Source organism: Centrocercus urophasianus, unplaced genomic scaffold (assembly GCF_019232065.1).
Source record: "Centrocercus urophasianus isolate 14NV4802_14NV808 unplaced genomic scaffold, USGS_Curo_1.0 seq_24, whole genome shotgun sequence".
Classification (NCBI taxonomy): domain Eukaryota; kingdom Metazoa; phylum Chordata; class Aves; order Galliformes; family Phasianidae; genus Centrocercus; species Centrocercus urophasianus.
In genome coordinates, this window is record NW_024884800.1 from 16,184,305 (window position 1) to 16,198,177 (window position 13,873).

The following is a 13,873-nucleotide window of genomic DNA, read 5'->3' on the forward strand; positions in this document are numbered from 1 at the left end:
ACGCAGATGAGGGCATATCTCACCCCCTCAGGCGGAGGGAGGGGCCCTTCCAACCCAAGCCATTCTGTAATCCTACTTGATTCTACAACTGTGCTTTACAACTTCTCTGGTTTTCAGACCTTCAATCAGATTGTAGCTCTTGCTTGATAATAAATCCACCAACATTTAACACCCCAGAAAGACGTTTGAATTCTCTCGCCAACTCCTTATCTCACGAATTCACAAGACCTGGGCATAAGAACTCATAGGAACGTAAAAAAGCAGAAGGCTCTCTCCCAGCTCTGAATAAGGGATCCAAATTGCCTAACTACATTCAACACAGACCAGAGGGCACTCACACCCCATGTCGTGGTTGCCCCCATCAGCTGTGCTAGCTCCACTCCTGCAGATTTCCAGCTTTCCTCCAGCCAAAATCCCAAGCAAGCCCCAAGTGCCATGCTTGCTCCCACAGCTGGCTCTGCCTGGACAAGGAACCTTGGGCTCCCAAGACGACAGCCGTTTTTACTCTTGCAGACACGCAGACTTTGCAGTGAGTTAGAATTTGCAAGGGTAAGCATAGACCCGTGAAAACATGGGACAGCAAGCAATGCATACATCTGGCAATTACATTTTGGCTACTGCTGACTTCTGTTCTTCACAACTGAAGCACCTGAAAAGACAGAGCCGTGGGGGTGACTGTGATTGTTAAATATTTCTCTTTGAGTACCAAGAGCTGTATACGGTAGTTCCTCTTCCTCTCCCTCCATCTCACCTTGCTATCAGACACAGCTGCAACCAACAGGCTCCTCAAAAGACTGCCGTGATGTTACTTCTTTCTCTGGGCATACACATGTTCATTTCCCATGCTACCGCTCCAGGATCAGCTCTAGTATCCTCTGTGACAGGAGGCCCTGCTGGCAGAGCACCAGTCTACAGTGGTTAACATTGATACTCCCTGCCTCCTCTCTTACACGATGCTACTATGGGTGCAGGAGAGGACCTCTCCTGGGACCAAGCAATTTGCAGGTGGCAACACTGAGAGGATAGTGGGACATTTCGGCAATCAGTTTGTCTCTCATATTTCCTAGCATCATGTAAGTATTTCTGTGGTTTCAGAAAGAAATATACAAGCAGCTAAAAAGGATGCAAGGCATAAGAAGCAGATTAACAGTCATTTAGTAATGGACAATGATAGTCCTAGATAGTCTACAGTTGAAAATGAAGTCTGATGTTCACAAGCAAATAATCATCCAGAATGTATCGACTGTTCTCATTTGGCTCCAGGAGTTTAAAATCAAAGTCTTTTGAGATCTGGCAAAGTGCAAAAACAGCACTCTCAGCTTGCAGGCTAACTGCTATGACTAGATGCTACAAGACAAAGAGTAAAACATCCTTATAGTGCCACATGCCAAACATCCCTGTGATTATATTATGAAGGAGGTTGTTTACAACTTGAGAAGCACTGCAAAGAAGCTGTCAGTTTGGAAGCTTATGGGCACTTGGGTAACATCTCCCCATGGAACCTCTGACTTGACATTTCTGTATTTTTGATCCACAAAGATCTCTATTTTTAGTCAGCAAGAAAAACCCAAAGGTAGCCTGTGAAAATACAAAACTGCAAACCCTTATCTATGCAAAGGGAGCATCAGACCAAGCACCCACGAAGACTACCAAAAGTTTAGAAAGGTCATAAGCTGGGTCCACGTCAGTACACAGGAACATTTCACATTCAGTAAAACCTGCAGGCGAGTTAAAATTAGATCGAATTTATTTGTGTGCCTAATTATAGATGGAGAAGTATAGCTCATTCTGGCAGACAGGCTTAGGTAACAGGTTTCTTTCATCATAAGCCTACAGTTTCAAAATCTAGTCAGAAACCTTGCCCACCGGGCGCACCTCGTGCCCAACACCTGTCAGTGCCCAGAGAAACCAGCACGGCTCAGCTCGGCACAAATCCCCGATTCTCTGCCAGCCGCCCAACAAATCACAGGGTGCCCTCTGCAGCACACACTCCTCCACACTGGAACAGGTTGCCCAAGCAGGCTGTGGATGCCCCATCCCTGGAGGCATTCAAGGCCAGGCTGGACGTGGCTCTGGGCAGCCTGGTCTGCTGGTTGGCGACCCTGCACACAGCAGGGGGTTGGAACCAGACGATAATTGTGGTCCTTTCCAACCCAGGCCATTCTGCGATTCAATGATACCTGCCGGCCTCATCACGGCTTCACGTGTAGAAGAGCGGCAGATTTTAGAAATGCACCGGGACAAAACATCAGGGCAGATTTTAATGAGGCCCTCCAAACCGAACGACGCACGCGGCACCACCGCTGCCACATCAAGGACAGACGCGAGGCCGGCAGCTCGGCGCGGTGAGCGCAGGGGAACGAAGCGGCAGCTCGTGAGGGAGCGGTGCCACCCGCTGATCTCATCCGCTCCGCTCCGTCCCCCCGCTTTCCCCGCGAGATGGCGACGCCGCCCAGCGACCGCCGCGAGGGGAGCCGGGCGCGGAAGGCCCGCGCTGCACTTCCGCCGGAAACCGAAGGGGAACCGGAAGGGGAACCGGAAGTGGCGGGGCGCGGCGCGTGCCGGTGTCCTGGCGCTGGCGGCAGCGGTGGCGCCGGTGAGTGGCGGCAGAGTCGGGCCCAGCCCGGCTACCGGCGGCGCGGGGGTGAACGGGAGCGGGCACGGCCGCGGCGGCTGAGGGCAGCAGGGCTCGAGCCGGGCCGGCAGCCCGGTGGGACCGCCGGTGAGAGCGCGAGGTGCGGCGGGCGCGTTGTCTGCTGCCACGCTTAGCACGGAAACTGCTTATCCCTTATCGGCACCTAAAGCGCGTCTCCTTTCCAGGAACAATGCTTTCCGAAAGCAGTTCGTTCATGAAGGGCGTGCTGCTGGGAGGAATCTTCTGCGTAGTGGTCACACTTCTTGGACACGTGAAGATCGGCCATGGGACCAGAGCACGTCATCACGAGCACCATCACATTCAGGCTCCCAACAAAGAGGAAGTGTTAAATCTTTCAGAGGATGAACGACTGGAGCTCAGCCAGAGCATCCGCGTTTACTGCATCATCCTCGTGAAACCCAAAGACATCGGGCACTGGGCTGCAGTGAGAGAGACGTGGAGCAAGCACTGCGACAAGGCAGAGTTCTACAGCTCTGAGAACGTTAAAGTGTTCAACGCTGTAGTCCTCAACACAAACGATATGTGGACAATGATGAGAAAAGCTTACAAGATAACCTATGAGCGTTATAAAGATGAATTCAACTGGTTCTTCCTCGCCTATCCAACAACATTTGCGATTATTGAAAATCTCAAGTATTTCTTACTGAAGAAAGACCCTGCACAGCCTTTTTATATAGGCCACACTATGAAATCTGGTGACCTGGAGTACGTAGATGGCGAGGGAGGAATTGTCTTAAGCATTGAATCACTAAGACGACTCTCCCGCGTTTTTGAAGACTCTGACAAATGTCCAGAACAAGGCGGTATGATTTGGAAGCTCTCTGAGGACAAACAACTCGCAGTATGCCTGAAGTATACCGGAGTGATTGCTGAAAACGCAGAGGACTCCGAAGGAAAGGATGTTTTTAACACCAAATCGGTCAACGCTCTCATTAAAGAGGCAATGGCGAGTCGGCCTGAGCAGGTGGTGGACGGCTGCTGCTCAGATATGGCCATCACTTTCAACGGGCTGTCTCCCAACCACATGCACGTGATGATGTACGGCGTTTACAGGCTGCGGCCCTACGGCCACGCTTACAGCGACGCGCTCGTCTTCTTACCCCCTGCAGGTTCAGACAATGACTGATGTCCTTCAGAGAGGAGATGGGACCAAGGAGGCAGCTGTTCTCGTGGCACGCGTTTGTACAGACACTCAGTTTTCTTACCCAATCACACTCGTGCACGTTTTTTTTGCACAAAGATTTGGTAAAGCTCTTAATTTTAAAAGAGACAGTTGAAAGTTCTCCTTCCAAAGTCTTTTATACAGGAACGATTCTGGCTTTTTGACAGTGCTGGAATGAACAAAAAAGAGTTGTCTGGGATAAAAGGAAATTAAGTTTATGGGGGGGAGGGAAGGGCATTGTATATCTTAGTATTTATTAATGAAAAGTCAAAAGAACTTTAGTCTGCTATAAATATATTTTTGCAAGATTTTGATTCTCTCAATTCTTCCAGACACTTCCAGAATGTCTTTATATCTTTTTAAGAGGAATCAATAAAACTGACTACAGATTCAGTCTGAAAGACCAATTTTTATGTGATTTCCTTTATGCTGAAGCATAGAGCAGCTTGAAATGTACTGGTTAAGCAGCCCGTAGGTGCACCTGTTGCTTTATGTGCAATCTCCTAACTCAGGAACAAGCTAGCAGGAAGCAACTGACAGAAGAAATCTGTTAAGTTAATGCAGAATAATATTAAGCAAACTTTAAACTGCCTGCCTTAATCTCACAAAAGAACAAGATAACTACATTTGAATATTAGCATTACATAAATATTAGCATGGTCAGGTAGCCTGTTAGCACAGAAGTAATTGTTCATTTAAAGCTGTTAAATAAGAATATTAGAATAAAAGTTCTACTTGTTTTCAGTGTTAGAGGTGCTAATAGTGTTTACACGGAAGAAGTTGGTTAGCTGTGAATGCAAGTATAAAGTACAGCTCTATTTACAGACCTTTCTGAACAGTAAGGTGCAGATAGATCAACATGCTTCCACACTCAGCCTCTTTGTTCACAATGCCAAACACATTAAGTGCACAAAAACATGTACAGAACTCTCAAACACTTTATGTGCATTTGAAATCTCAAGCTTTACACGTCACCTCGTCATGTTCTTTTCCTCCACCAGTAACAATTAAGTGGCAATAAACAGCACTTCGGTGTGTTTACTCCATTTAGAATCCACTTACCTGACCCAGACATGACAAAGCCTTAAAGTGGTACCACTGGTGCTACATTACCTATAGAAGAGCTTAGAAGACATAAGGTTGGTCTGCTGAAGAAAGCTGTGCTATCTGTAATTCTTCATCCTAGCTTTAGCTGCAGCAGGGGAGGAAAGGTTGTGAAAGAGCTAATCCGGAGCTGATCAGTAGCAACAGTATTTTCTTCTGAGCAACATTTTTTATTAAGAACGGCACCAAGGCAGCTACCACAGCTGTTTCAGAGGAGACTTGGGGACAAGACGGAAGAACAAGCAAGCCACAGGACTGACTAGCTCATTTTATGCACAAAGGAACCCCTGAGGCGCAAACTGATTCCCCACAGCACTAACAAATCAGCGAAGTTACGGCACAGCCTTGAAGATGTGTAATTATGTCCATCACTCTGAAAGGAAGGTTTGAGGGGACTCCACTTCTGTCTGCAATAGAGTGGTGTGGGATACAGTGGTAATTACATGCATTCTTTCAGATATACCTTATCATTTTCAAAAGCAGTCTTGTAAATGATTTTACAGGAGTAATGTAAGAGTAGCACACGTTAATACTTCAATCTCTTGTGTTGTAATTTGACTTCAGAATTAGATTGAGAACACCTCTGCCATACCTGCTGTAAAGGTCACAGAAATGAAACCTGCAGGGCACTGCACACAAAAATCAAGCCCTACCATTAGTAAAATACAAGTGTTAGAAAAGAGACTTAAAGTATTAATAAATACTTCCAGAGACAGAGTTATGAACAGTAGACCTTAATGTTTTCTTAGTTTATTGAATAATTCCATGGCACAGTCTGTTTTTCCATAGACACAGCTTTGGGTATGCAGTCACTGAACAAAGTGGCAGATTACACAGACAAACAGTGCTCTCTAACCACCTGTGCAGGTGTACCTGTGCAGCAGCTCCAGAAGCTCCCTTGGATCCCTTGTGAAGCTCCACTCGGCTCTAGGGCTACGTTTTGCTATCGTGCCTTTGTTGAACAGTGATTTTGTTTCTGCTCCTAAAGGTGCAAGCAGGGAGGAGTGCATCAGGCACCAAGTGGCACGTGCTCCATTTGGAGTATGAGCACCACTGCTGTAAATGCCACTGCAAGGAGAGCTGTACCAGTGTTGGTAGGTTGAAATTTGTTTATATTCTTAAGTTATGATCTAAGATAGAAGAATTTATAGTCCACAGGTGACTTTATGTTCTCAAATCCTATAGATAAATGCTTCTTCAAAAGAAGTGCTCCTGAAGTAAAATACTGAAGTTAATGCTGGTAATAAATGAAGTTAAAAAAAAAAAAAACAAAACACATTTCTCCACATTCAATAAACAGGCCAGTGAGATGTTAAATCAGAAGCAAAAAAATTCGGACGTGTTTTTTGTTGGGTTTAGAAACTGTACTAATTGTATTTCACATACATTTTACATTACTGCTTTAGAGGAGCATAAAAATGTAAACATTCCTTGTTTTTTTCCTCCTTTTCCTTTGAAATTCTGCTCCCAGTCCATGCAGGGTCTTTCCCACCAGATACCTTCAGTGACTGAGGACTCGGGTTTAAGACAAACCAATTAAAAACTGTAATAAAAAGAAATCTAGAAAACTATAGCAGCCTATCAGTACTTTTGCATTCACTTGTTTTATTTAGCATTGCCACAGAACAAAATAATTTGTACATTCAGTCACATTAAAAACGAGGAATTACAAAGCAGTCCACATTTAACCTAAGTGCATTCCCTTGGAGTAACACAGTTCCTTTTGTTTCACTTGTATGTCTTCATATGCCAAAGACCATCATTTAAATAGTGGATATTTTCAATACCAATCCCTTTGTTGACCTTCTCACTGTTGAAGAACAAAAGCACAGAAGTGTTTGGTTAATTTGGTTAATTAGAACACTACAAAGCACCACACTGGAAGTACAAGCTGGGCCTGTAAATGCAGGATGGGCAAACAGGAAACACGTCAGCAGTACAGAATTTGACCTCATGGTTACAAGCCTGTCACAGAACCAAATGCAGGTGAGCATTGGTGGCTTTGTACATCTGCATTTCTTTTGTGCTCATCTTTCTTTCCAGTTATGAATCCCATGGAAAAAAAGATCTACTTTTACCACAACAAACAAGACAAAACTAATCATTCTAGGGCAGAAAAGTTTAAATCCCCTGGGAATCAAGGAAAATACCTCTGTGTTAATTCCACCAATGCATCACTTATCATAACGTAAAATGATCTAGAGAGCACTGTTTCTCAATTTTCTGTTTTAGACAGTCACAGAAAACAGCACACAGCTGCATAGAGCAACACCATCTCCTTCTCCTGTCCAGTTTATGTTACTTCCCACAGGAATACAACATTCAAGTGAATTTGAAGTCAGGATTAGGAACAGCCAGGCTTTCAGTGATCACAGCAGATCTCTGCAGATGTAGGATGGGACACAGGCACTTACATCTCCTTCTCTCAACCTTTTCCTCGAGTCCATCAAAGGCACCACAAATAATTCAGAGAAATTATTATCCAAGTACAGGCCCAGGCTGCTGTGGTGCCATTCTACCCCTGTTCATTGGAACACACCCCCACCTTTCCCCTGTGCTTTCATTACTGCTTACAGCAGCACAGTGACACAGTACAGAGGATGACAATCCAGCTGAGAATTATCCCCACAAGAAAGATTGATTTGTTTTCATCAGAACCAGCTTTGTCACCCACACCACAGCTGGTGGAGCTGGAATCAAAGCAGCCCAGACCTACTTGGGTTGCTTTGTAAGATGGCTGCAAGATGTCACAAAACTCAAGATAACAGAAAAGTTTCATCTCCTAATTCTGGATTATCAGAATGCTAAGAACAATCTACATTCTTTTCAGTTTCATGCCTCCTTTTCATTTCACTCATTGTTTACCCCCAGTCAGATCTCTGTAGCTCACAAGAAGCTTAGCTAGCAAGGATTTTAGACAGGAATGCTGCATGTGGGTCCAAGGGAAATAAAAAAAAAAGAGAAAAAAAATAGAAACCAGCTGGTCAGCCCAAGTACCAGCAGGACTTCAGTCTCTGCTGCCCTTACAGGACAATAAATAAAATCCCTTGAACAATTTCAGCCTGCTCAGACCCAAATTCAGTCTCTTGCCCAGCACAGGCAGTAAATACTCAGAGGTATTTCTTTGTTCAGCAAAATCTCTGAGAAAGTACTATCAGAGCAAAAGAAATATTGACATTCAGAGACAGCACTGAAGATGTTTGTCTTAAAATCTATGTTCACATACAGTAACTATTTTGACTCCATTTGGTGAATAAATAACTAGGAAAGACACTCCTTGCCTCCTTCTCCCAGCTTAATGTTAATCAAAAAAACGAAAGCTTAAATAAATGCTACACATAAAAGAAACACACTGCAACAGTGATTCAATAACCTTGACAGTAGAGCTTAAATTACAAACTAAAAAAGAAATTACAAGATGGGACAAGCTATATTTCATTTTTTACACCACTTACATGTCATCAGCTGACATCTTCATGACTCCCACACATAATGCATGTTGTTTCCCCTCTGCCATTATTGCCTAAAAATTACCACTAAGGAAAACAGGGTGGTTTTTTTGTTGTTTTTTTTTTTTTAAGTTATTTCCAAAAAGTAAAAGCAGTAACAAGAAATTGGAGGAAATGACTTCACAAAAAAAAAAAAAAAGCATCAAACTCCCTAGTTGAACTTTTGGCCCTTCAGTAATTGTAGCTCTTTGAAGGTAAGCAAAATTAACAGCTGAGCCGCAGCGCACAGAACGTGAAGCACATATTTATGAACTCTGAATAACAATTACAAAACAATCTCCCACCACCACCCTCCAGATCTCCCTTCACACCTAACGCAGGGGAGCCTCTGCTGTTGTGGAAAAAGGCTGCAGCTCCACATGGGGCCCATGTTACATCACACTGCACAGAAGAACTGAGGCATATCTGAATAAATCTAGAAGATAATGGAAACCTTCTCAAAGCTTGTCAGCATGTAATACTGAGTGTGCATCTTCTCCAATCACATCCGAATAGCAGCAACAGCTGTAGAGGTTGGCATTGATGCTGAATTTGATAGAATCATAAAATGGTGGGACCACAATGCTCATCCAGTTCAACCCCCTGCTGTGTGCAGGTCGCCAACCAGCAGACCAGGCTGCCCAGAGCCACGTCCAGCCTGGCCTTGAATGCCTCCAGGGATGGGGCATCCACAGCCTGCTTGGGCAACCTGTTCCAGTGCCTCACCTCCCTCTGTGTGACAAACTTCCTCCTCAGATCCAACCTAAACCTCCCCTGTGTCAGATGAAAACCACTCCTTGTCCTGTCGCTATCCAACCTTGTAAAATACACTCCTTTCAAATGTTAGAAGGCCACAGTGAGGTCTCCCTGGATCCTTCTCCAAGCTAAACAAGCCCAGCTCCCTCAACCTTTCTTCACAGTAGAGGTGCTCCAGCCCTCTGATCACAGAACAGCCTGGGGTGAAAAGGACCACAATAATCATCTAGTTCCTTTCTCAGTAATGCATTCACTCCTTAAGAAATGAACTATGTTCTTCTATAACCAAAGGAGATAATTGTATTAAGGAGGCAGGGGAAAAAATTATTTTGTACTTCATCTCATTCTGCCTAACACCAGGAGTTCTTACTTCCCATCTAACCAAGCCCAGCAGGAACAGAGAATTTTGGGGTGGTTCTGAAACATCACAACAGGAAAACAGAATTCAGAACAATTTGAATCTTTCCAAATAACATTCAAAACATTGGCAAATCTTCTCAGATTACTAGTTATTCCACAAAATAATATTCAACACTGAAGTAATTAAGTTTGTGATCAGCTGAACATACACATACAAACTTAACTCAGCAAGAAGTAATTCCTAATTAAAGAAGGATACAACAACAGTGTCAACGGCAGCAGGGTAAAGTTTTGCTCCAGGAGATGTCAGGCCAGGACACATTATATTAGCTCCACTCAGTACAAATTTAATGGCTCCTTTATCAACCTGCTGATGTGGTAGAATAAATGGATCTAAGAGGGGAAAGACACAGCATTACAATTAATACATTCAGATAACAATATAAATAACAAAATAACAATTTGTTATCACGCTGGGGGAATTAGGTGTGCAATGTGCTGCATGGGCAGGAGGCTAGAAATAATTAGCAGCACACTGGGCAGCACTGTCCTGAACAAACACAGCTACTGTTGTTCCTGATTAAATCTTTGTTCTGAGAAGCAAAGGCTGGGAATCTGAGAACCAAACACAGGCCTATCCTTCCTGCACGTGCACACAGCCCTTCAAAAACTGTACCAAGCTTCCCCAAAGAAGACAATCACTGAAGGGACTCTAGAAATAAACACTTCAGAAGTAACGGGACAAAATACGGAAAGGCAGACACAGTTCATGAATGTCAGCTCCCAAAGGCATCCTCCAAGTCTGTGCAACAGCACACGGCTGTGCAAACATGGTTTGCAAATCCAGATCAGCATTTCACAGACAGCCAAAGCCATCCAAAGCAGACACAGAATGGAGCAGAACAGCAAGAGCAGAGATAAAGTAATGCAAAAAAATCACAATTTAAGAAGTAAAAACCACACAGTGTAAGTTCTAGAAGGAGATGAGCATCCACTGCATCACTGAACTGCTGGTTAAAGACAACTTTTGCAGTAAGAACCTACAAATATTTAAAGGCAGCAAGAAGGGTTTAAAAAAAGGCTTGAAACAACAGATAGGGTAACAGGATTCACAACAATAAATGTAGACTCCAATAGAAAAACCATCTGCACAAAGCCCCACAAGAATTCTGCAACGTAATACCTACAAATCAAAGGTCAGATTACTTAACATAGAGAATTACATTTATTCTGGAGAAAACAAGCCACACAGATACCTGAAACAGCAGTGCAAGTGCAGCTGGAAATGCATAATGCATCTTTAAGACCTGCAACGTGCACTACATAAATACTCAGTTGTACAGAAGTCTGCTTGATCCCCACACTCACCCCTCTGCTCCCACCATCACCATCCTCAGGGAACTTACATTTGTGAAGTAACCTTAGTGTTGGGTAAAAAATCCCTTCTCTTTGTCTGAAGAACAGCAATTCTCCATTCACAGTGAGGATTTCTATATGTTCATGACTGCAAGGCAAAAGAAATGTAACTTTAATAACTACTCAGCTCTTTTGTAAATCAAATGCATCACGTACTCTGGTCTATCTTGGCAACTGAGGATAATTAAGGCAGTCAATTATCAGGAAAATTTAAAACTAAAAATATCAGATGCTTTCTTCTTCAATAATGGCTTCATGCACTATTCCCTCTACTTAAAAGGTCTGCAGACAGACAGACAGCTGTTCACAAAAGCCAGCAAAAAAAATCCTATCCCCTATTAAAAAAAGTAAACCAAACAATATATGGAAATCCAAAATCAGTAATAGTAATAAAAACAACCTGGAAGCTATCTAAACAAGTTTGATTTCCTGAAGCCATAAAGCTGAATGCTTTCCTTCAACAACAAGGTAAGCCCAAGAGAGCCACCATACAGTTCAGATGTTTGCCACCAGGCATTCTCATTTTCCTCCAACACCCTACAAACATGCTTTCAAGAGCATGATGAGCACACATAAAATTTCTGGCTCAGTTATAACACACACTGCTATCTACAAGAACAGACTTATTCTTTTTAATACTCCTAGGCCATTCTCCCATAGAAAGTAAACAAGTACATGAAGCAACCCAAGCACATTGGAAGCACAGGTTAAAGAAAAAGAAACTTACCATCTTACTATTTTGACAGGGTCTTTCTTTGGCATTATTTGGTTTAGCCATGGTTCAATAACAGGAAACTGGTCTATCAGTTGGTTCTTAATACCTTTAATAACTGAAGTCTTCAGCTGGATACAGTTTGATACGTTCTCCTTTTCATCAAATCTGCCAAGCAAAAACATCTCAGAAACCACAGAATCCGCTGCCCGCCAACACAGCACTCACAAGGCATTCTTCAACAAATATATGCATGCCCTGCTTTGAGCACGGGCTTACATGGGCCGTGACGCCGGCCCTGGGCGGGGCAGGCAGGGTCACCCGGCACCGTGAGCGCGCCCACGGAGCCCCCAGCGCCCCACAGCGCCATTCACCGCCTCGCGGGGCGGCTTTCGCTGACCGCAGCACCGCTTACGGCCCTGGCCAGCCACGTTCTCACAGAATGGCCAGGGTTGGAAGGGAAGGGACCTCAAGGATCACGAATCTCCAACCCCCTGCCACACGCAGGGCCACCAACCTCCCCATCTAATACCAGACCAGGCTGCCCAGGGCCGCATCAAATCTGTTCCCGCAGCCCCCCGCCCGCACTCCGCATTATCACAGAGTTTCGACAACGCAACGCCCCAGATTGCCTTTTTTTTTTTTTTTTTTTTTTTTTTTTTTCCCTCTTTCCTCTGACACCAAGGGTTGGAAGGCAGAGCGCAAGATGAGGCTGAGGACGCACAAGAGGCGGCCGCAGGGACCGGGACCCGGGGAGGGGGGGAAGGGGCGGCGGGCCTCTCCCGCACCGCCCGGTCCCAACACTGCGGCGGACGGAGCGCCGGACCCATACCGGCAACCCACGGCCGGCCCCCCCCCGGCCCCACTCACTTCTTGAACATCCTGGGGCGGTGGGCGCCGGGCGAGCGAGAGCCTGGGCCGGGCGTGGACCGGCGGGCGCGGGGCGGGCAGCCGGGCCTCCGCGCTCCCTCACACGAGGTCCCGGCCCTCCCCTCCGTGCCAGCCGGAAGAGCCGCGCGCTTTACGGCCTGTCGCGCCGCTCCATGACAACGGAACGCGTGCGGCGTTACGGCACCGTCGGGACTACAACTCCCAGCAGGCCGCGCTGCACCTCTGCGCATGCGCACGGACGGCTGCTGTCGTCGCGCTGCGCGGCGTCTGGTTTTGTTCCTCGTAGCACGGCCGCGGGGAGACTGCGCTCACCGAGAGAGCAGTGTGCTGCTCGCGTGCCGACACGGCGCTCTTTTCCCAGATGCTTCACGATCACGGAGCCGGAAAGGACTTCAGGACACCCCCCAGTCCAAGCCCGCAATGCAGTTCCCTACAGCAGTGGCACAGCATGGTGTCCGTCAGTCTGAATATCTCCAAAGGAGAACCCCCACCCCCTTTGGCAGCTGTGCCACCCTCACACGAAGGTTTTTCCTCATATTTGTACTGAACTTGTTGGGTTCCAGTTTGCGCCTGTCACTGCATGCCTTTGAAAAAGGGCCCGTGCCCACCAACTTCAGACCTGCCCTTCAGATGAACAGCCATGAGATGCCTTCTCAGCCTTCTCCTGTGCAAGCAGTGGCCACGTCCCTCAGAATGACAGAATCACAGAATGGCCAGGGTTGGAAGGGACCTCAATGGTCATGAATCTCCAATCCCCCTGCTACAGGCAGGGCCACCAACTTCCACATTTAATACCAGACCAGGCTGCCCAGGGCCCCATCCACCCTGGCCTTGAACAGCTCCAGGGTTGGGAATGCCAGCCATCAGCCCACGTGGGCCCAAGTGAAGACAAGCACAGCGTTCATTGGAATCAAAACGTTTTGCTTCATGCCAGCTGCGGTAATTCCATCTCCAGTACACAGAACAGCTACTCATCTCTTTGAAAAGCAGCCAGGAAGGGGTTTGTTCTGCAAACAGCTAAGTGCCATACAGCCATACACACTGACATCCAAATGGAAACGTCACTGCTGGTGTGAAGGATGTGAAAGATCAGGTCACCATCCAAGCTCCTTTTCTATGGCAAAGCAATGAATCAACTGCGATACTAGAATAACTAATTAAAATGCAATACTTACAAATGACAGCAGCCATGCAAAGTAAAATCACAAATAGCATAATTTATTCAAGTGAAATACAGTCAGAACACACACAGTGTTAAAGAAAAAAAAAACAGAAAAGGACAAAACATGATACAATACTGACGCACATCATCAACAAACACTTAGACA

General features: G+C 45.6%; 2 protein-coding genes across 3 annotated transcripts; one reads left to right on the plus strand and one right to left on the minus strand.

Annotated features, from left to right (window-relative positions):
• Window positions 1-2,529: 2,529 nt before the first annotated feature.
• C1GALT1C1 (C1GALT1 specific chaperone 1) lies at window positions 2,530-4,225 on the plus strand. Of its 2 annotated transcripts, none has more exons than XM_042825311.1 (2): window positions 2,530-2,596; window positions 2,821-4,225. In XM_042825311.1, the coding sequence occupies exon 2, from the start codon at window positions 2,826-2,828 to the stop codon at window positions 3,780-3,782; it is 957 nt and encodes a 318-aa protein (XP_042681245.1). In that variant the 5' UTR covers window positions 2,530-2,596; window positions 2,821-2,825; the 3' UTR covers window positions 3,783-4,225. The 2 variants fall into 2 exon arrangements, with proteins under 2 accessions (XP_042681245.1, XP_042681246.1); XM_042825312.1 differs by lacking the exon at window positions 2,530-2,596 and adding an exon at window positions 2,707-2,722.
• A 2,282-nt stretch (window positions 4,226-6,507) lies between these two features.
• MCTS1 (MCTS1 re-initiation and release factor) lies at window positions 6,508-12,591 on the minus strand. The gene is made up of 6 exons (XM_042825313.1): window positions 12,525-12,591; window positions 11,670-11,822; window positions 10,933-11,030; window positions 9,786-9,919; window positions 8,378-8,445; window positions 6,508-6,732 (listed from the first exon to the last, which is right to left on the minus strand). The coding sequence occupies exons 1-6, from the start codon at window positions 12,533-12,535 to the stop codon at window positions 6,651-6,653; spliced, it is 546 nt and encodes a 181-aa protein (XP_042681247.1). The 5' UTR covers window positions 12,536-12,591; the 3' UTR covers window positions 6,508-6,650.
• Window positions 12,592-13,873: the final 1,282 nt, after the last annotated feature.

Excerpts from the sequence above, each read along its gene's own strand:
- C1GALT1C1 (XM_042825311.1), top strand. The coding sequence starts at position 2,826 with ATGCTTTCCGAAAGCAGTTCGTTCATGAAGGGCGTGCTGCTGGGAGGA.
- MCTS1 (XM_042825313.1), bottom strand. Across the intron at positions 11,031-11,669 it reads CCTGTCAAAATAGTAAGATG|TCATGAACATATAGAAATCC; the intron begins GTAAGTTTCTTT and ends TTTGCCTTGCAG. Across the intron at positions 9,920-10,932 it reads ACTAAGGTTACTTCACAAAT|ATCCATTTATTCTACCACAT; the intron begins GTAAGTTCCCTG and ends TTCCCCTCTTAG.